This window comes from Scomber japonicus, chromosome 16, assembly GCF_027409825.1.
Source record: "Scomber japonicus isolate fScoJap1 chromosome 16, fScoJap1.pri, whole genome shotgun sequence".
NCBI lineage: Eukaryota > Metazoa > Chordata > Actinopteri > Scombriformes > Scombridae > Scomber > Scomber japonicus.
The window spans coordinates 9,455,862-9,478,410 of NC_070593.1; the positions used below are offsets into that span (position 1 = coordinate 9,455,862).

At 38.5% G+C, this 22,549-nt stretch overlaps 1 protein-coding gene and 6 non-coding genes across 7 annotated transcripts; all 7 read right to left on the reverse strand.

Moving 5' to 3' along the window:
• Positions 1–3,007: 3,007 nt before the first annotated feature.
• trnaa-agc (transfer RNA alanine (anticodon AGC)) lies at positions 3,008–3,080 on the reverse strand. Its single transcript has one exon. It is a non-coding gene; the product is annotated as a tRNA-Ala (tRNA).
• Positions 3,081–5,878: 2,798 nt separating this feature from the next.
• Positions 5,879–5,951, reverse strand: trnaa-agc (transfer RNA alanine (anticodon AGC)). The gene has a single exon. It is a non-coding gene; the product is annotated as a tRNA-Ala (tRNA).
• Positions 5,952–6,817: 866 nt separating this feature from the next.
• Positions 6,818–6,890, reverse strand: trnaa-agc (transfer RNA alanine (anticodon AGC)). The gene has a single exon. It is a non-coding gene; the product is annotated as a tRNA-Ala (tRNA).
• A 622-nt stretch (positions 6,891–7,512) lies between these two features.
• trnaa-agc (transfer RNA alanine (anticodon AGC)) lies at positions 7,513–7,585 on the reverse strand. The gene has a single exon. It is a non-coding gene; the product is annotated as a tRNA-Ala (tRNA).
• A 530-nt stretch (positions 7,586–8,115) lies between these two features.
• trnaa-agc (transfer RNA alanine (anticodon AGC)) lies at positions 8,116–8,188 on the reverse strand. Its single transcript has one exon. It is a non-coding gene; the product is annotated as a tRNA-Ala (tRNA).
• Positions 8,189–8,686: 498 nt separating this feature from the next.
• Positions 8,687–8,759, reverse strand: trnaa-agc (transfer RNA alanine (anticodon AGC)). The gene has a single exon. It is a non-coding gene; the product is annotated as a tRNA-Ala (tRNA).
• A 468-nt stretch (positions 8,760–9,227) lies between these two features.
• Positions 9,228–16,637, reverse strand: mapre3a (microtubule-associated protein, RP/EB family, member 3a). The gene is made up of 7 exons (XM_053335939.1): positions 16,508–16,637; positions 14,484–14,611; positions 14,203–14,348; positions 13,906–14,062; positions 12,755–12,897; positions 11,130–11,282; positions 9,228–10,650 (listed from the first exon to the last, which is right to left on the reverse strand). The coding sequence occupies exons 2-7, from the start codon at positions 14,602–14,604 to the stop codon at positions 10,582–10,584; spliced, it is 789 nt and encodes a 262-aa protein (XP_053191914.1). The 5' UTR covers positions 14,605–14,611; positions 16,508–16,637; the 3' UTR covers positions 9,228–10,581.
• Between the last annotated feature and the right edge of the window lie 5,912 nt (positions 16,638–22,549).

Consider the following 22,549-nt stretch of genomic DNA (forward strand, 5'->3'; position numbering starts at 1 on the left):
CCCCCTCAAAGCTGTGAAACACCTGATGTGTGACCAGTACAGGTGGTTGACCATCAAGATTGTCACTGCTCTTCTGCTGCTGGCTATCTTGGCTCTTTTCCTATACAGCGCGCCTGGTTACATGGTGAAGAAAATGATGGGAGTTTGAGTTAAAACTAGCAGACGATAACGTTTTCAGAGGGTTTGCATTCAGTTGTTACTGTCTTACTGTTTTTTGAGTGTCTTTGCATCTACCTTTATATGCAATTTGACAAAGAATTGATGCATCACTACAATAGCAGAGCTATTCATAAATCTTCATTACATTCATTGTTGGTTTTTAATGTAGTCTAATGTGTTAACATCTCAAATACTGCTATTGTTGGTGTGATAGCTATGCAGTTTTTCTTCTGCCTTGAAATGTGGTTTTCTGTATGTTACATTTTGACTTTGTAACCATTGAATCCATAAACTGTGCATGTCAGATATTAAGAATTTTGCTGATAAAGTTTGCGTGAATTTTTAGTTACATAGTTGGCTTGTTTTCCTGTTGTCTTCATCAACAAGGTGAAGTCAGATTATATATACTTCACATTTGCGAATAAACTTACCTCTGACCCATTAATCTCTACAGTGGTACTGTTATCTTTGTCTTTGTGTAGTATGGATGAGCACTAGGAAAATAAATGGTATGTGTTTGTGGCCAAAACTACTTAAAATTATTCAATCATTGCATTTCATTATAAATGTAGTGTAAGATTAATTGATTTTAAAAGTAACTAAGTTAGATTACAAGTTACTTTATTAGTTACTCCATCTCCAGGTAAGAAGAAAAATATGTTCTATGAAGCAGCTCGGCATTGATAGCAGTACGGCACGAAACGAGGGCGAGTCAACTGTGTTTAAGGGCAGCATTTCCTCTACAACATACTGCCCGACCAACTTCTTTAACTCTCCCCCACTTACCGGTTTTGCACCGAAGTCCAGCTTTTGTTGTTTGGGTGGTGGGGGATCTCCTGCATTAGTCACAGCTCTCTCCTTAGCACCACCTGCTGGGACTTTCTCCGTGAGTTTGACTGTCCAAATGTTTCTTCAAATTTGACGTTGTGTTTTTGAAGCTAGATAATACTTTGTCTCCAGCACAGAGTGTACAGCGAACCTTTATACTGTTAACTTTAACGGACAGAAACTCAAAATAATGACTGTATTTTCAAGTCGAAAACGCGCTTCTCTCTCCCCCCGCCATTGTTGTTTACGTTTGTGTCGCACAGGTGTGTTGTCCTCGTGCTGAAAACGTGACGTCACTCTCCGAGCCGCAAGAAGAAATCAAATAATATCTTTTTACTAAGGAAAATGACAAAACATAGTAAGGCACAGTGACTTGGATTAAACACAACTTGAATCTGACAACTGGTTTGGAAAAAGTAACACGTTAGATTAGTCGTTACTGAAAAAAGATGTCATATTAGAGTAACACTACTAAGAGTAACGCGTTACTCTAATACCAGTAACGCGTTACTCTAATACCAGTGATGCCTGTTACTAAGTAACACGTTACCGGCATCACTGGATATATTATATATAGCTTTGATTACATGCACAATACTTGTAAGTAGGATGAGTTCATTGTTAGTTTGGCTTTGCACATGAGATTTTTTGACAACAAGAAAAATGTAGAAAACCACTAACCCAATCTTTTAAAGATATGTTAGGTCAAGGTTTGAGAATGTTATCCCCTATCAGAGGAGACAGTAGATTTATGAGGAAACAGCCTAATACCAACTGCTGGGCCTAATGAGAGGTGAAACATAGTTTAATATGAATGCAGAGCATCCGTAGGAATCTCACTCAGTGTCTGGCGTATTTCACTGTGAAAAAAAACTACAAATTCATGAAAAGCTACTCAACTGAAATCAGAAGAGTTCTTGAAAATAGCCAAACTTAATCATAACCTTCTAGCTTGTTCAGGAGGTGAGTACTACCTGGGGTTGTATCAGCACCTCTGTATAGTACATGGTGTATGAAACCAATGTTTTTTATGAGTTTAGATGATGAAGTCAGATTATTATGGTCTGTAACACATTGTTTATGTCTCTGTACTCCACCAGCCGTCCAGATATTGCCCTCCTCTGGTTCCTCATCCCTTTCAAAGCTGCGAAGCACCTGGTGTGTGACCAGTACCGGTGGCTGACCATCAAGATTGTCGCTGTTCTCCTGCTGCTGGCCATTTTGGCTCTTTTCCTATACAACATGCCGGGTTACATGGTGAAGAAAATGTTGGGAGCTTGAGATATCTGGTGAAATGTATTTTACACTGTAAAGAAGTCATTGAGTTGTGTGTTCTTGAGGTTTTTTTTGCCATTCATTTTGACAAAGGACACAATCAAAATGTAGATTATGAGCTTTACTAGTGTAGCTACTATACAGTAATCAGCAATGTTCTAATTTTAACACGTAATCACTAAAATCCATTACTGGAATGTAGTGGTGAAGATTTGTTACAATTTCCCAAAGACATTTAGTTTTATCTTGCCTGTCTGATTGTGATTATCGTTATTGTTCTTCTTGTAGTGGTGGTTGATGCTGTTGCAAAGTAAGACTCTTTTGTGCTGATTTATTGTGAACAGTTTGACAACAGTGTGCTGATATATGGCTTTGAATAAAGTGACACCCACATCCGTTTCTAATCTTAACATCATCTGTCTGGTCATTTGTTCACATACATGGCAGGAATTCCTCTTTGATTAGATTCAATTCAACTTACAACAATTACTTAACAAAATGATACACTTGGCATCTTACCAGAAATACAATTTAGGCATAAAGTGCATATTTACAGCTAAATGACTATAAGCAGTACAACAAAAGGGAAACGTTTATTTGGCTCCTTACTGGTATCCCTCCATGGTTGCCAAGGCTTCAGTCGAGCTGGCGGTTTGACTGGCGAAAATAAAACATCAATAAAAGGTAATAATGCAGCTAAATGTTTAAATATGTAACAGCTCTGTGAAAACGCTGAATAAAGGTTTGGAGGATGCGGGCATCGATCCCGCTACCTCTCGCATGCTAAGCGAGCGCTCTACCATTTGAGCTAATCCCCCAGTGGAAATGCTTTCAGGATATATAGAGACTGGAGTATAAACAAACAATGAACTTTCTGTGGTGGTGTTCTGTGGTGGAACATAATACTGCTGTTACTTTTCTCTAACTCCCATATTCACGGCTCTTCTGATTTAAGACCTTCATATATACTGATCGGTTAGAAACATTAAAATCTCCCAATTTATAAGATCTGCTGCCAACATCTTGGTGCCAGATACAAGAGGACACTTTGTTGAATGCATGCATTGACAGGTTAGAGGTACACAATATTTGTCAGGTGGTTTGATCAAATAAGAGTCAACAAGATTATGTACTTGTACAATGATGTTCAAATGTGTAACAAAGTTTTGAAGTTGTATAAAGATTTTGTGCATGTGTAACAATATTTTGAATTTGTAAAAATAGTTTGTGCATGTGTAACAACATTTTGAATTTGTAAAAATAGTTTGTGCATGTGTAAAACATATTAGTATCTGTGGGAATATTTTGTGCATGTGTAAAACTAAATCCGATGGGCACACAAATTTCCCACCTTTAAGTGCGACCCTGAAGTTACAAGTTTACAAAACTCAAATTACAAGTACGAATTTTAACCTATGATTTTGACCCTGTTTTGACGGCTGAGTGAATAGCCAATCAGCACGTTGCTTACTGACTTGCCAATCAACCCGGTGCCCACCATAGACGTGCCCACCCATGTGCCAACCTACTATCCAATCAAAGAGCAGCCGCGATCTGCGCGCTTAACTTCAGTGGGCACACACATCATAATATTTCCAACAGCACACACTGGCACACCGACTCCGAGGGAGAAAAAACAGAATGGAGCCAAACGGTCCTGCTCAGGTAAGTTAATTAGGGTAGGCATCTAAAGGTATTGGGCCGGCCATTTCGCGATTTAAGGAAAGCAAAAGGTGTTGTGTGTAAGACAAGAGCCAGTAAACCAGTAAACCTGGAACTCCGTTAGCGCTTTTAGCACTTCCGGGTCCCTGTTCTAAAACTCAGTACGTTTTTAATTGGATTTTGATTAAAAAAAACAAGAAAACAACGTATTAGTAACGTATTTCTAATGTAGTATAACAGTTATTGGCTTTCTGATGCTAACGTTAGCTAACTGCTAGTAGTTGAAAATTAACAAGCTGAACATAGTAGCCAAGCTTCACATTGATCATTTCTGTTGGATTTTATGAGCACTGCTGGCAAACAGCTGTGACATTTGGGTTTTTGTGCAATTGTAAAAATATTGACCAAGACGTGTGTTGCTAGTGTAATGTAGCCAGTAGTCTGGTTCATCAACTGTCTCTAAGGTAGCTAATGCTAAGTTTGTTCCTTATATCATAATTGTTGCTGCTCTCTTCATAACTGATAGTTTTATTTTGATTTTAATGGCTGACCGGTGGATGCATTTTAATTGAAATCCTGTGCTATCAAGTTAAATGAAACCTGTATTACTAGTAATTTTACCTCCAATACATTTTGAAAAACCCTACTGGAGGATGCGGGCATTGATCCCGCTACCTCTCACATGCTAAGCGAGCGCTCTACCATTTGAGCTAATCCCCCACTGCAAACTCGTGAAGTATGTGGTGACGTCATCAATAATCAATAAATTATTCATGGTTTGTTGAAGAGTTCAAATCTCTTTAGAGACTTTATGGATGGATGGATAGATAGATAGATAGATAGATAGATATTGGGGAAATTCATTTATCCAATAGCTCAAACATATACACAAATGCATACATAAATAAGAACAAATAATATATACAAAACCCCCTAAAAGTTATAAAACTAAGCAAAAATATACAAGAAAATGATATTAAGAGGAGGAAAGACTAATCAAAATTATTGCAGTGCTCCATCACTATCAAATTATGTAATCATTGTAAAGTCTGATGGCTCTAACTCCCATATTCACAGCTCTTCTGATTTAAGGCCTCCTTCATTTACACCAATTTTCCAGAAACATTAAAATCTTCCAACATAAAGGGTCTCCTGCCAACGTCTTGATGCCAGTTATCCAAAGACACCTTTAGAGGTCTTTTGGAATAAATGCATTTACAGGTTAGAGGTACACAATATTTGACAGGTGGCTTAATGTAATGGCTGATTGGTGTGTGTTTTGATTTTAATTGAAACCCTGCATTTTCAAGTATAATGAAACCTATGTTACTAGCAACTTTTACTCCAACACATTTTGAAAAACCTCTTGGAGGATGCGGGCATTGATCCCGCTACCTCTCACATGCTAAGCGAGCGCTCTACCATTTGAGCTAATCCCCCACTGAAATATGAAGTAAAGTATGTAGTGGACAGATATTCAAAAATCAATAAACTACATGGTTGTATAAAGAGTTCAAATCACTTTAGAGACTTTATTTATGGGTCATTATGAACAGCTCATTCAATAGTCATTGAAACATTGTCTTCTCACAAGCTGCTTTCTGCACATTTTTAATGCTTTGCTGACGTCTGCTAGTCTTCGATGGAACATAATACTGTTGTTACTTTTCTAACTCCCATATTCATAGCTCTTCTGATTTAAGACCACCTTCATACAGAAACATTAAAATCTCCCAACTTAAAGGATGTGCTGCCAATGCCTAGGTGCCAGATACCAGAGGACATCCTCAGTGGTCCTGTGTAATGGATGCATTGACAGGATATTTGTCAGGTGTATGTAATGGCTAACCGGTGTATGTTTTGCATGCATTTTAGTTGAAATCTTGTGCTTTCAAGGACAATGAAACCTATATAACTAGCAATTTTACCTCCAATACATTTTGAAAAATCCTATTGGAGGATGCGGGCATCGATCCCGCTACCTCTCACATGCTAAGCGAGCGCTCTACCATTTGAGCTAATCCCCCACTGAAATTCTGGAAAGTATGTAGTGAATCGGAAGTAAAGAATCAATAAATTCTTCATGGTTTTTTAGAGTGTTCAAATCTCTTTAGAGACTTTATGGGTCATTATGAACAGCTCATTCAATAGTCGTTGAAACAATGTCTTCTCACAAGCTGCTCTGCATATTTTGAATGTTTTGCTGCTGTCTGCTAGTCTTCAATGGAACATAATACTGCGGTTACTTTTCTAACTCCCATATTCACAGCTCTTCTGATTTAAGACCTCCTTCATATACACTGATCGGCTAGAAACATTAAAATCTCCCAACTTGAAGGATGTGCTGCCAAAGCCTAGGTGCCAGATACCAGAGGACACCTTCAGTGGTCCTGTGGAATGGATGCATTGATAAATTAGAGGTACACAATATTTCTCATGTGGTTTAATGTAATGGCTAATCGATGTATGTTTTGCATGTATTTTAGTTGAAATCTTGTGTGAAACCTATATTACTAGCAATTTTACCACCAATAGATATTGAAAAACCTATTGGAGGATGCGGGCATTGATCCCGCTACCTCTCACATGCTAAGCGAGCGCTCTACCATTTGAGCTAATCCCCCTTATGATGCCTAAATAGATATGTGGGAATCCAATCACAAGGTAGCACTAGTATATCTTCATAAATTGTTGGTCTGTTTACCATAACTACAGCTACACTAGTGTAAGCAAGCATACTTAACAATACAGTTTATTCAGCTTTTTATCCCTCTGCGATTGCCACGGCTACATCCTAGCTGGCTATTTGATTAGTGAAAATAAGAGCATCAATAAAGGGTAAATCTTAAATTATATGTCAGCTTTATTTAAGCACAAAAATAAAACTAGTAATTGGAGGATGCGGGCATCGATCCCGCTACCTCTCGCATGCTAAGCGAGCGCTCTACCATTTGAGCTAATCCCCCGATGGAGGACAATGGAAGTTATGTGGTGGTTCGATAATAAATAATCAATAAACCCTACATAATGTTTGCATAAAGAGCACAAATGGGCTATTATGAAATCATTAGTCATTGAAACGATGGCTTTTCACAATCTGCTCCTTGAACATTTATAATGCTTTGCTGCCACCTGCTGGTCTTCGATGGAACATAATACAGCTGTTATCTCTCCAATTCACCTATTCACCCATCTCTCTTAATACATTTAGCATGCAATTTATTCGAAAACTTGCATATTCAAGGACAATATGATGTTCAGGGCAAAACAGCTGAGTTTAGACACAAAGAAGAGAGCAACTAGCAGGCGAGGACACGTTTGAATACTATATTTTGTATACGCCCAGTAACACTTTGTAGAGATATTTTTTGGTTGAAGGTTCCCCTTTGTACATTTCTTGTAAGAAAGTTTAACAAATTGCCTACATTTGAGGTATATACAACTAACAACTGTATTTGGTGAATAAAAAGCTGGGTAAATTTAGTATGGACGGTCAATGTTTCCTGTAGTAAAAACGTGGAATGGCTTGTTGTTTTATTGATAAGAAAGGAAACTATGATTGAATCCCTTAATTAAACGAAAAGTCTTTGGAGGATGCGGGCATCGATCCCGCTACCTCTCGCATGCTAAGCGAGCGCTCTACCATTTGAGCTAATCCCCCGTTGAAAGCCAGTGGAAGGTATGTGGTGGCTACAAAATAAAGAATCAATGATCTATATGTGCATAAATGTATAGAATTCAGTAGTCATTGAAACGATGCCTTCTCATAAGCTGTTTTCTGCACATTTATAATGCTTTGCTACCATCTGCTGGTCTTCAATGTAACATAATGCTGCTGTTACTTCTATTCACAAATTCACCCAGCGCTTCAAATATAGCATGCAACTTATTCAGAAATAGTAGAGCTTAGACACAATTAGAGTAGAGTATCCCACAAGAGTACCTTGAACACGTTTGAATACTATTATACTACTATGTTGTATACAGTCGGTGACACGATATAGAAATACTTTTTTAGGCTCCCCTGTTGTAAGTTTATTGTAAGAAAGTTTAACAAACACATTTTTGAAAGATATGACTGGTAGGAAATGAACGGTGAAGGGGTCCTTTTGACAAAAAGTGGGATAAGTCGTTGTTTTACTGGTCAGAAGAGAAAATGTGAACAAGTAAGGTAACTTAACAAAAATATACTGGAGGATGCGGGCATCGATCCCGCTACCTCTCGCATGCTAAGCGAGCGCTCTACCATTTGAGCTAATCCCCCGGCGGTAAACAAAGAAAAGTATATAGTGACTCGTCAATAAATAATCAATAGACTTAATGGTTGTATAAAGCGTATAAATGGACTATTATGAACGGTTCATTCAGTAAACATTGAAACGATGCCTTTCCACAGGCTGCTCCTTGCACATTTATAATGCTTTGCTGCCATCTGCTGGTCTTTAGTGGAACGTCATTGCTTTTATTTCTCCAATTCAAATATTCACCCAGCTCTTTTAATTTAAGGCACCTACACGTTTAGAATGCAATTCATTTGGAAACTTGCATTTTCAAGGACAAATAAACCAATGTCCAGGGCAAAATAGTTGAGTTTAGACACAAAGAGCAGAGTACCGTGCAGACGAGGACACGTAATGATAATTATGTTTTTGTATACACTCAGTGAAACGATGTAGCAATACTGTTTTTGGTCAAAGTGGGATCATTTTCACTGGTCAGAAGAGAAAATATGAACAAGCAAGGTAACTTAACAAAAAGCTACTGGAGGATGCGGGCATCGATCCCGCTACCTCTCGCATGCTAAGCGAGCGCTCTACCATTTGAGCTAATCCCCCGATGTGAACACCATGTTATCAAAAAGGTTTATATAGAAAAACTCCTCATAGTGTTAAACGTAAAATGTTTTTTGGGTGACAGGCAGTGCCACAGAATTTAACATTTTGGCCAAGGCACCAGTTTCAGACGGAATTTTACAATGTTACTTAGGTTAACTATTTGCACAACACTTCGGCTGCTGGTTATTGTAAGTTATTACGGTTTATAAACAAGTTTGCTATATTGCTTGGAAAAACAATGTTGTAATAAACTAATAATTGACTATATGGTCATTGGCGAAGCGGACACCCATGCATGTCAAACTCAAACTTTATATCAAAGAAACTCTATATTGTAGAGCTTTTAGTTTTAAGTTTAATGTAGTGATTAATGAGGTGTAGTACTGAGAGCAACTGCATACTGTATCTACACACTTGTGCTTATTTACTGTAATAAAAACACAACCACCCCAAAACAATTTATTTCACAATGTTTGTTTATTTAAAACTCAAAAGATGAGTGTTCTGTAGATGCTCGCATGGTCAATGAATGTAAGTTCCAGAGCAGACAACAGCCAGGTTGCAAAGTAAAAAAGGCTGGGGAAGGAAAAGGAGACTTCCTTGGTTTAACTGGATGCTAACAATGACCAGCAACTGGTCACAGATCTCTTAAAACTGACTTTCTGTGTTATTTCCAAACAACAACTCATACACCCTGGGCAATCCTTAACAGCAAATTTAAAGTATAAACACAGTATGATAAGCTGTAGAAACATGACAAACGTTGTCATGTGAAAATGTGTCTGTATTAATTCAGTGGTAGGCTCCCTTTTATTTCAGAATAAAACATTAGAACTGCTACAATCTAAACCTTGTTGTCAGTCTGCAGGTGATTTTCCACCTCTAAATTTTAAACTTGTAGGCTACTGCATGTCGGCCTATAAGATACAATGGCATCAGACAAAATCTCCACACAAAATACATGTACAAAATATCACTCATTCACAGTCAATGTGTAACATTCTCATGCTCAGATATGTTGCTGATCAATAATGAATAATCACAGAGCACTGATCATATGCCTTGAGTCATCACACCAAAGTATTTCCTTCAGCATTTCTACTTGCCATAAACCCATCATCAAAAGAATCCCAAACCTCAATGCTGACTCAAGCAGAAACCCTAACTGAAATAACACACCGCGTCTCAGCTTTCTCTTAATGTACAGTAGATTTTGCACCAGTTTTGCTACAGAAAGTTAATCTAAATCAAATATAAGTTAAATAAATAAGAAACTGTCATTTAAAAGTCACTTTTGTTACAGTTTTAGTAGCTCTGGGAGTGTCCCGATGGCACATCGGAGCAGCGTTGTTCTGTGCTCTAGTAGTAGTATTATTAACAGCGCATCAAAGGCAAATAAATAACTCCATAATGAGCAAAGACATTGTTCTCTCAGAAATCAAAATGTCGGTAATATTTACAGGCTTAAGTTCACTGTTTGCCATAATAACCTCCATGCCAGGTTTGGCTCGATTTACTGCTTTACTCATGCTAAAATAACTGGGATATGTCATACATACAATACTGTTATTGTTACTGTGTCAGTGGAGGCAGGGAGGAGCAGCAGATGATGATAAAGAGTAGTTGTGTATAGTATGTCGACGGCCAGAGGGTGATTGGGGGAGGTTACAAACAGACATGAGAAAGAAAGGAAAAAACATACAGAGAGCGGGGATAATGGTGAGTATTTATAGAGAGCGTGCAGAGAGAGTAGAAAACAAATGAGGACAAAACGTAAAGGAAAGGGAAGATGGAGATGTTAGGGGGGAGGGGGATGAAGGGTTCAATATTCATCCTGGTCCAGGTGAGCTTGTTCATCGAGGTCTTCATCTTCTGGAGGCGCAAAGCCATCCTGAGACAGAGAAGACAAATACATATTAAAGGATGGATTCACAATTGTTTCAAGCCTGTCAGCTGCCCCTACGAACAATGAAAGGGGTTTTCCTTGCTGTCATCATTCCTTCTATTCATATTGGCTATTAAAAGCTCCCCTTCAGATGCGCTTTTAATGTAAGTGATGGGGGCATTTAAAAGTGTATTTGAAGCATATGTGAAGCTTCAGCAGTCTAATTCATTCATATCAAGTGGATATCTGCCACATTTACATATTTACAGACCTTTTAGCTACAAGTTTTCTCTTTGAGTTTCAGATTCATTCAGATTTCATACTTTGTTTCATGCTTCTTTCTGTTAATAATCAAACTATTCTTGCTCACAGGTGATGATAAATACTGTCCTCCACATAATCATTCACACAAGTATCAATCATGCAGACTTAAAAATGGTGCAGGGCAGCCTTTAATTTAGTTGTTGTTGGTAATGGATAGATACCTCAGTTGCGTAGAGAATGTCGATTATCCTGCTGAGGATTGGATTGTTTTCACTCTCATGTTCCTGGCAGATGAGCTCAATGTCCCTTAGTTTGCTGAAATAGAAGTCTCTCTCCTTCTCTAGTCCGTCTACGGTCAACTTCAACTCCATCAACTTACAAAGGAAAGACAAAGAAATTGTTACACTGCTAGCTTCAAAGACGATGAAAGAAGATGGCGTACTCAGCCCAGAATAATGTAAAATAAAGAACATTTTATTTACACTCATAAGATAAATTAGTTATTTCAGCGCTTCCTCAGGCTAATTCATATTCTTTTGTTTCTAACTATTGTGAAATACAGTTAATGAGGACAGATAAAGAGTGGGGGGCAAAACTTTTTTTCTTCATAATTTTACTTTTAATCTAAATCAGAGTGGTTTAAATGTCTCTTAACTGCCTATAGTAATATTACAGTAAGTAGTAGGAAGTAAGGAAGACAATAAAACAATGAAAATAATGGTGTTACAACAGTACTATCTTTACAAAAAAGACCTTTTAACCATTTATTGTAACACAAAATAAGCTTGATACACATACCAGGGCAACATATTGGAGCGGATTCATTTAATATCATCAGAATCACTCTTGGAGTCATTTTGTCAGTGCTGACTTTTAAAGGAGAGGTTCACAATTTTTTAAAGTCTGTCTTAAATCAACGTTCAGGTGTCCATATGAATGCTGAAAGAAGGTTTTTCTTGCTGTAATCATTCCTCCTATTCATAGCCCCCCTTATAAGATCCCTTCCAAATGCACTTACAAGTAATGGAGGACATAATCCTCAATCCTCGTTTTGTACAAAGATACATTTTGAAAGTTTATCTGAAGCTAACATGAAGCTTCAGCAGTCTGAGTTAGTCCAAACAAATGGCTATCCTCCAGTATAACAGCCTATTAGTGCAAAATCCCTTGGATCCTGTGTTCCTTGTGTCCTTTGTGTCTCCATGGACAGTGTTTCCCTGTTCAGCTGCAGTGGGAGGACAGTAACAAAAAGAGGCCATTTGGCACTAAAAAGACAGTTACTCTGAAAAATATTGACTTGATTTGACTAATTTGGAAGTCTGAAGCTTCATATAAACTTCAGATAAACATTTTTGCACAGAAGGCGGTTTGTGGATTTTCACTTACATTGTAAGTGTATTATGAAGAGATCTCTTAATGGCCAATATGAACAGAAGGAATGATTACAGCAAGAACAACCCGTTTTGATGTGTTTTTGGGCACCTGACTTGTTTTAAGACAGATTTGAAAAATTGTGAACCTGTCCTTTTAAGGGGACGGGGAGCCAGAGCCCAGTCGGGCCAGCAAGCACATTTGTTCCAGATACATACAGCAGTTCACCAACTAGCCTTGAGAGTAGTCAGTATGTCACCTAACCTCCAGACATACTAATTTAAAGTAGACAGGCTAATGTCAGTTTGTGGTGGTGTGACAGTGAGCCAGCATGCACAATACCAGGAACCTGAAAACATCATTCATTTTATTATTTACACCTGTGCTTTTCCTATTGTGACATGTCAAAATGTCTCTGGTGTGAGTCAACAGGGAATTCATAGACATGAGACAGAAAAGTGGCAACAGACTGTACCTGTTGATTTAGCTCCATGATCTCAGCGTCACTGCCACCGTTTCTAGACAAAGTTGGATTCTTCCTCAGGGCTGGAGTGTTGTGTTGGACCCGCTGTGGTGCTGGCATGTTTTTGGGAACTGTTGGAGATGTCCTCTGTGGTCCTGGAGTGGTCAGAGATGTTTATCATTTTAATTGAAAGGGAATTATAGCATTTCTACTTGCTTTGTGACAGTTGTGGCGATGGATATAGCACATTATAGAGACCTGATGTCATCAGCATACACGTTAGGCTAATGTGTGTTTAATATGCCGCTTCAGTGAATGGATTTATAATAGCTTTACCACAAAAATGATATAAAAGAAACACTTTGGAAGTAGATTACCAGATTGTAAAAAGCCAAATTATAGATTATATATTAATTATAGAAATATTTTACAAAAGCTAAATCTTACATGTACTTGAATGAACATCTTAAAAACTGTCCTGCCATACCTCTATAAGTGCTTAAGCAGAGGTGTTTCAAATAAACTCAAAACGAAACATGCCAACACGCATTATATCATTTTGAAAGAAAAAGTGCAAGTCATTCTGCCCATTTACAGCCACACTGCTTACAGTGACAAAGTCACAAAGCAGGCTTATCACACACTACAAGTCAGATTAGATTGTTCGCCATGATTTTCAAGCAAAAAGCTTTCACAGAGACAGAGCAAGGCTGGTCAGGCTGACGTTACTGTTGTTAGTAGAATGAGATTTCTTGTTTATCAGTTCAGCTGTCAAAGAGATGAAGCTACAACAGTGTTGCATCACCTGCTTGATGCAGTACACTGGAGAAAGAGTTCTACTTAATCGTTTGGTGTGTCTAATTGGAACTGTAAAAACAATTGGAGTTGCATGATGCTGATTTTCAATATTCATCAACCTCACTGAGGTGATACTACAATCCCACCAGTGAGTCAATCATACCTACATAGTGTCATGTTGCTTATGAATGCTGGGCAATGAGATGGATCTAAGAAGACAGCAGTCGTTCTGTGAATCGTGCTGCTCACACCACTTGCTTGCAGGGAGCGCTTTTGAGCCATCCAAAGCTCAGCAAGACCGTGCGGCAAAGGCAAAACTGTTTTGTTACCTTGATTTCTCTTTGGTTTGTGGATAAAGTGATCACCTGGGTTGGGGGCAGGGGCCACGTCTTGCCCCTGTCTGGCTAGTAAAGGGTCATACTCCTTCCCATCATAGTTGGCGTCGAAGAACTTCTTGAACCACTGCACGAATTCAAAGTTGTCCTGGAACTTCCCTTTTACAAGCTTTTCTACAGGAATTATCTGAAGAGTGGAAAAAGGAAATGCTTGCATGTGACACAACATGTATCTTGTGCTGCTGTTGTATGATGAGGTAAATTAAACAATAAATCCTTATCATAAACACAGAGTGGAATGCCTGATAATATGATAAGACGTTTAACCTTGTCAACACTCATCCTTTTGAAAGCTGCTTGAAGAACTTTGAAGTTGTGTATAGATTCATGCTCCAGCTTGGCTTGAAATTTGACCTTCTTCAGAAGGATGCAACCCGGAAACAACATGTCCATGAACTGGCAATATGCCGCTCCTGGAAAACACAGATACAACTGCTTGTTTTTGTTGTTGAGGTCACAGTTGTCTTGCTCTGAACAGCCAGGAATGATCCCAGAGGTGTTGTGTAAAAACTCCCCTAATGACTACAGACACACTCTCTCAGCCTTACCTGAACATAGCTGTTCAATCTTGGTGTAGGTGAGATGCAAAGAATCGTTGACCCATGCCAGCATGTCATGTCGGCTGAGGTTGTCAATGGACACAGATGTGGCGTACACATTCACTGCCATCCCCTACCTGAAACACATCGGTTTGTTGTTGTTTATGGCAAAAACTGATAACAGATTCCAGTGAAATGTAGATGAAAGTTAGGCAATGAACTAAGGACTAAATGCTTCAACCAAATCATAATCAAATATTTAAAACTGATAGCCTCATCAATTCTTGATTGGCCATTGTATGTAAATGCAATGATTACTGTTATCATACCAAGTTAAGAAGTTGATATTTTGGCCTCCAACATCTTTGCACTTACCTCTATATCTACTCCATCAAGAACCACTTCTTCATCTTATTTAACTGGACTGCTTAGGGTATTTTGGGGCAACTAAATTATATAGTACGTTTTTATTAGAAGCATACCCTCTCTAGAAATGTTCCATCTCTTTTTCAAGGGGATCCTTAACATAAATGTCCAGAAGATACAGTACATAAAGCAAGTAAACAACACAAATGCACTCACACATACATAGATAAGAGGTTTAACAGGCCTAGTCACTCCTTCTTGCACTGATTCCCCCCCCAAAAATGCCACAATACATACAGTAAATGTACACATACCCATACAAAGCTATGTTGATGCACATGCACATTAGTGACTAATTGTGGTCATTATAATTACTAGTAAATAATAAAGCCACTGGTACTTCTATACTTGAATTTTGAATTATTGCAATAATCTCACAGCTTTGCATCCCGAAATCATCCGAGAATCTCTCTTTGAATTTCTTTTTTGAGGGTTTCTGATAGTTTTTCCTCTGATTGGGCTGGATCAGAAACCTATGCTGTTTTAAAAGTCCATGGAGGCCTGTGATGTTGGCCACACATTTGTTTTTGTTTTTTTACTGTAAACACAGAGCCTGAGAAGCATCTTTAGTTTCAGTTTTAATCTACAGACGTGTGGTGAGGGGTTGTGAGCTATAATCCTCTCGTAGATTAAACAGAAATATCCTGATGTTTGTGAGCAGCTTTACACATCTGGCAGCTCCAGTCTCCTCTGTGCTCACTTTGCTTGCCTACTAATACCTTCTGGTGGTGTCATCATATACAAAAATAAAAATAAAAAAGTAGGCCTGTGTAACACCTTTGACATCATTTGACTCTGCAATAAAAAATACACATTAACACAGATGCAGACATAAACTGTGAGATAAGGGGTTTTGAGGTCAGGTGACAGTCAGAGAGAAATTACAGTATGCCACTCAACAGAATCACGCCTCCCTGCAAATTTGCACAACACTGGTTTCTGATGATGACACTGTATTGTGAATGCACCTTCAGCGGCGCGCACTAGACCAGCTTTTTCCCATGGGAGGGGGGGATTGGCTATTGCTTACATTTACTTGATTGTAACCTATAACCAACAATAAACTCTTTTTTTATTCTTATAAGACGCAACCACACAGATTCATCTACATTAACGCGCTTTGCAGTGGGTGCAATTTCTGATAAATATGGATTATTGTATCAAGACCGGACGCACGAATAAAGGAGTCAAATCTATTCTCCTTAAAATAATCTACTAGGGCCTATGAGAAGCTTCTGGTAATGACTGCAGCAAAAATATCTGGGTGCAAAAACAACGAAGTCCACCACTAACAAATGGGCGGGGGTCTGACATTTGTAGCCTGAGCTGAGAACAATAAATGTGCCCGTTATTTGCCGGGGTGCCGTTTGGTTAGAAAAGCCGCAACGCTGGGTTGCTGTTCTCCAAAGCGGCCCCCTCTACAGGCCTCCCTGAATACCTCAGGACTGACAGTGCACGGGAAAATATTCTCACTGCATGAAAATAAAGCACAGCTCCCCTCCCCTCCTCCCCACCCCTGAAGCAACCCACCCCCCTCTCACAAACACGCACAAAACAAAAAAAGGTGAAATAGTCCAGGACAGGCCGACTCATGCGTTCATACTCACTGTATTCAGGAGTGTCTGTGTTGTTATCACCCTCGCTGTATTCCCTATGTCAATGCCCGGTGCTGTCGTCGTTGTCAGACCCTGCGCTGTGCAGTGCTTGCTTGGTAACGGGCCGCCCTGTCTGGGGCTGCAACAATCCAGCTCTGACTGCGCATGCGCCCGACTCCATGCTGTTAAAGGTTCATTATAAATAGGACTTTGGCCTGTACCAGCAAAGAGACACATGATGTGTGTGCGGTTGGATTTTTTTAGGCCTGCTAGTGACTGAGGTTTTCGAGAGGTCAGGCAACAACACAAAAAAATACCTCATGTTAATGTTTCATCTGCTGACGGATAAGATATGTGGTGGTGGTGGTGGTGGAAGAAGTACACATAATCTTATCTAAAGGAAATATGACACTGTAAAAATGCTCCAAGTGTTTAGTGCAAGTACAGAAGTATTATTAGGATTAAAAGTTATATACTGGAGTCTAATCTTATGGTAATACTCATTTCAAACAACTTTAAGTAATTACTCTTGCACTTATTAATATATTTAGCACATTTCTGATTCAATGTTATCATTATAAAGTTCATAAGATGTTTTTTTTTTGGGGGGGGGGGGTTGGAGGGGCGTGATGATGTATATTGGTGAGGATCTATGGGATGGTTGTGGGGATTGGTTTTTGTTGTTGGTGATTCATGGCTGCAGACAATATCAATGCATGTATTCAATCATATGTACATTTTTTACTTAATTATTATTTATGCTTGTTGTAAGTGTACTATCTGGTTGCAGCCTCCACTTGAAAAATGAAATAAAAGAAAAAACCCAAAAAAGTAAAAATGACCCCCGTTTTGCAGAAAAAATGTTCCTTCTGAGTGATAAATTGTTGTGTGTTACATTATCAGATTGAAATGCTGTTGCACCAATGCATAAATAGTTTTACTTTTCTTTGAACTCTTCCAACTAGTCACAAGATTAATCTGAGTGGTTGTGAGACGATTAGTTGTTTTGGAAAAACTTGAAAGGAAGGCTCAGCTTCTCTAATTTGTGTTTATTTTTTATTTACTTTTTTTTTAGTGAATTATGGGAGAGTTTTTATCTCCTTAGCCCTTGAAAGTCACTAATAATTACTGCAGTGGATTAAAAAGTACAAAAATTTGCCTCTGAAATGTAGTGAAACAGCAGGCAGACACAGGACTCAGGTGACGATTTCATTGTGGTTTATTTGCACTCCAATCATGTGATAAAGAGCTGCAAGAAGAAGGAAAAAAACAGATAAAGGAAAGCAATGTGACAACACAGCGTTCAGCACCAGGAAAAAAATTGGAAAGGGGAAGACACAACAAGATTTAACAGGATCAAAAGGAAAATCTGTTCCAAAAAAAGTGATGCTGAAGGACTTTTATTGTAGCATGATGATCCTCTGGACATAACCTGATCTAAACAATTCTTGTTCTCCAGAGCTTTCAGTGGCATATGATGGCATTTGATCCCCTGAAGAAGTGACATTAATTGACTTTCAATACATCTTTACTGCTAAACTTCAATGTGAATGCTAAATAGGATCACCTCAGCTTCTCTATTCCTCACAGTGGTATGTTGCATTAGAAGTGTCAGTCTGAGAGGGACATTTTATACCCCGCTGTTTCAGAACAAATAAAGTGCCCTCTCTAAGAGAAATGACAGCGATCAACATGTCAGAGTTCAATATCTGTGTAGCGGCAGTGTGGGACGATGTGTTTGTGGGTGTCAGATAAGAAAAAGGCAGTTTGGGTGAGACTTTTTACTCTCACCCAAACTGCCTCACTATGTTGAGCTGCTGAGGCCTCTGGCAATGCCATTAGTTTAGCAGGTATTTGGTCATAAACCAAAATAATGCACAAATTAAAGTTTTTACCTAATGATGGTGCTAGATAAAAGTCAGAGGATCATCAAAGATATTATAATTTATCCTTAAGGGCACGTGAATATCTGAAGCCATTTCATGGTAATCCATCCAGTATTTCAGTTTTGTGGTGGATCAACTGACTAATCAGTATCGCCATCTGTGAAAGACTTTAACAGAATAATGTATAACTCCATTACTCATGTTTTAGATTGTTAGTATAAAACCAAACTTGAATCTTGTTGAGTATGTGTGTGTTTGTGCACAGTTAAATATGTGTGCACATGCCTCTGCATACTCTAGCTGTGGGAGTAGAGATCCAAGGAAAGCAAATGGAAAATGTGGAATTAGATCGAATGCCTTTGCCTTGTGTGTTGAAGCACTTTTCCTTGGTGAGTGTGTGTGTGTGTGTGTGTGTGTGTGTGTGTGTATTCATGGCCTCCTCTTGGCTGGGTCCATCCTTGCGTCAGAGGCCCTAATCTGGTCTTCTCCTCACAAAGCCTCTCTTTGATGTGATTCTGCTGCTTCCTGCTATGTTTAAATAAAGCTTTACAATCAAATTGAGTCTGCCTCCATTGAACGCATTAGTGTTCAATAGCATTATTGATCAGGTTAGAATAATTCTACAAGTCTCTCTCTGAATTCGTCCCCGCCCCAAGGCTAAACCCCCTGCCTCGGCCTCAGCAGTGCTGCTTCAGAAGTGAAGCAGGGAGTTGAGGAGTCCTGGAAGGAACAAATACCCTCCAATGACTTTACCTCTCAATGGGTGATATGAGCCTCTTTTGAGGAAAGGTGGGATTGAATTTGTGATTTCCTGCTTGATCCTTTAATCCTTTAGTCCCTTTTCTTTCGTCAACAAAACAATATTTAATTCTACAAATCCTTATTTTACCCAGTCAGGGTCGTCAGGTCACTTGTTAGTTTGCAGGAAGCATCCTGAACTAAGTTAAAGGAAAAGTAATTTAATTTGGGAAAGACACTTGGCTTTCTTGCCATGAGCTTGCTTAGAAGATCGATGCTGCTGCAGTAAAAATGTTGCTGGAGACAGCAGCCAATTAGCTTAGTTCTGCATAAAGCCTGGTAACAGGGGGGGGGGGCCAGCCTTTCTCTATTCAAAGGTAACGAAATCCACCTACTAGCACCTCAAAAGCTCATTAATAAATACATTATTCTTTTTTTGTTTAATCTGTGCAGACGAGTCTCCGCTAGTCTCCACATGATACAATATGTTAGTTAGTGAACTTTAGAGGTGTTGTTAGGTGGCTTTTTCTAACTTTGTACAGAACCAAGCTTGCTGTTTCCCTTCTTTCCAGTCTTTATGCTAAGTTAATTGGCTGCTGGCTGCATACTTGATGGACAAATATAAGAGTGCTTTTCATCTGACTCTGTGCAGTAAAGTGAATAAGCATATTCCCAAAATGTTGAATATTGTAATGCTGCATCTAATGATTATTTGCATTATCAATTAACCTGCCAATTATTTTCACGATGCATCAATTAATCATTTTGTTTATAAAATGTTAGAAAATAGAAAAAAATATCTCTAACAATTTATTAAATCTCAAGGCAACATCTACAAATGCAAATCAAATCCAAATATTATCAGTGTACCGTAATGACACAGAATTTGAGATGCATGGTATCAATAATCTGTCAATATGTCAAGCTGATGCTCTCAGTCATCTCTTTCTGTACAGATAATTCTCCATGTGTCTTCAAAACTAGGAGAGTTGGTGCCCCTGTTCTTCACCTGCAGATTCTTGACAGGCGTGCTCTCCTTTTTTTTCTCTTATTGTTCAAGATAAGACATTAACATAGTAAAAGCCATTAATTTTACAAAGTGATGAAACACAATGCAACTAAAACCTCAACTGGTGTATTTAAGGATGTAAGTATTTTTTGTAAACCTCCAAAGAAAACAAAATCTTCGTCAAAATGGGTAAGACAGCAGAGACACTCCACACTGGTGGTTTCATCATTCCTATCCCACTTCCATGCTATAAATAACCGTGTAACAATCTCATGCAATCAGCTAATCCTCACAGCTAAAGAGCAGCATTTGTCACTGTACGCGTTGGTTTTGGATAAAGGGGTGTGCTCTCCATCTGCCACGATATCTAAAAACAGAGCTGTGGATTCTGTTTTATAGTGATCTCAGTGTTTTAATTATATACACTCTATTAACAATAACTAACAATAAAACAAAGCAGTTAAACCACTTATAATATGACTAAACTGTTTTATATTAGTCTCAGATTTAATTCAGCCATACAAGTGTAATACCAATAGTTTACCAGCAGATGCTGCTATTTTGACTGTATCAGATATTTAGAAACAGTGAACCATTTTCAATTGCTTGAGTCAGTGCTTCGGAAAGCTTCATTTCTCATTACTAGCCTCTACAATCCAGCTCTGACTGCGCATGTGCCCAACTCCAAGCTGTTAAAACTTCATTAGAAATAGGACTTTGGGCTGTACCAGCTAAGAGACACATGATGTGTGGTTGGATCTTAGGCCGGCTAGTGACTAACGTTTTAAATCAGACTACACAAATTTATCTGCTACTGCAAAAGATATGTCAGCAACAGTAGTGGAAAAAGTACTTAACTAAAGGAAAAGTGCCACTAAAAACAATGTAAACAATACTCCAAATGTATGCAATTCAAAATCCTACACACAAGTATGATCAGGAAAATATACTTTGAGTATTCAAATTAAAATGACCTGTTCTGCAGGACTCTGTCTGTTGATCAATGCATACATAGTATTTTGCTTTACTTTTAACTCCTCATTTACTCACAAGATGAGTAACCGCGCATTTTTTAGTGAAATATTGCAGTACAAGATTTGCTTCTGAAATGTAGTGAAGCAGCAGTCAGACACAGGATTCAGGTGGCAATTTCATTGTGGTTTATTTGCACTCAAATCATGTGATAAAGAGCTGCAAGAAGAAAAAAAACCAAAAACACAGATAAAGGAATCCAATGTGACGACACATTGTTCAGCACCAGTGTATTTTTGAGAAGGGGAAGACACAACAAGATTCACTGGAGCTAAGGATCAAAAGTGAGGTCTGTCCAAAACAAAAACAAGAGATAATGAAGGACTTTAATTGTAGCCTGGACGTAACTTGGTCTAAACATGATCATAATCTTCTTGTGTGCATCCCTGCTTACTGTGCAGTTTTAACAAAAAATCAACAAAATCAATCACTAAGACAATTATTCACAAGGAGGATTCAGTAACTAAAACACAAACAATAAATATACAGTAGTAGAGAACTTGAGAAATATCAGTGCTTTTCTGTAGTTGCTTAACACACATGCCTTCCAGTTATGATGCTGAGCTTTCAGTGGCAGATGAAGGCATTCAATCCCCTGAAGAAGTGGCATTAATTGACTCACAGTACATCTCTGCTGCTAAACTTCAACGTGAACGCTAAAGAGGATCACCTCAGCTTCTCTGTGCTTCACAGTGGTATGTTACAGCGGAAGTGTCAGTCAGAGAGGAACCTTTAATACCCTGCCGTTTCAGAGCAGAGCGAATAAAAGTCGTAAAAAGTGCCCACTCTAAAAGAAATGACAGTGATCAACATGTCAGAGTTCAAGATGTGTGTAGCTGCGGTACGGGACGATGTGTTTGTGGGGTGTCAGTGTTCTCAGGTGAGAAAAAGGCAGTTTGGGTGAGACTTTTTGCTCTCTGTGGAAAATGGATGCGATTACAAAGAATGCTGCGTAACATGAGCAATATTAGTGCTTATTACAGTCGTTCTAACTATGCTACCATGCACAATACACACAGCATAGGTTCATTCACATTTGGTGGGGGTGGAACAGAAGTCTATTCTGCTATAAGGCTGTAAACATGATATAAAATACTATGACTATGATGAACCACTGAGCAAAGAACTCAGTCTTATGTAGGAATTCATTCTAACAGTTGTGTCAAAGGAAAACAGCACAAATAATGCAATATAAAAAATAAATAAACAAACACATTTAAAAAGGTTAGTTCGCATTAGGATAGTTTTCATCAATTGGTCAATTGCAACAATTTTTCATAACTGACATATAAATGTCATGCCGACACCCTTGTAATAATTTCTTACATTTCATTCACTGTGGCTCGCAGTAAAAAGACATTTGTGACGTTAAATCATGTAAAAAGGCAT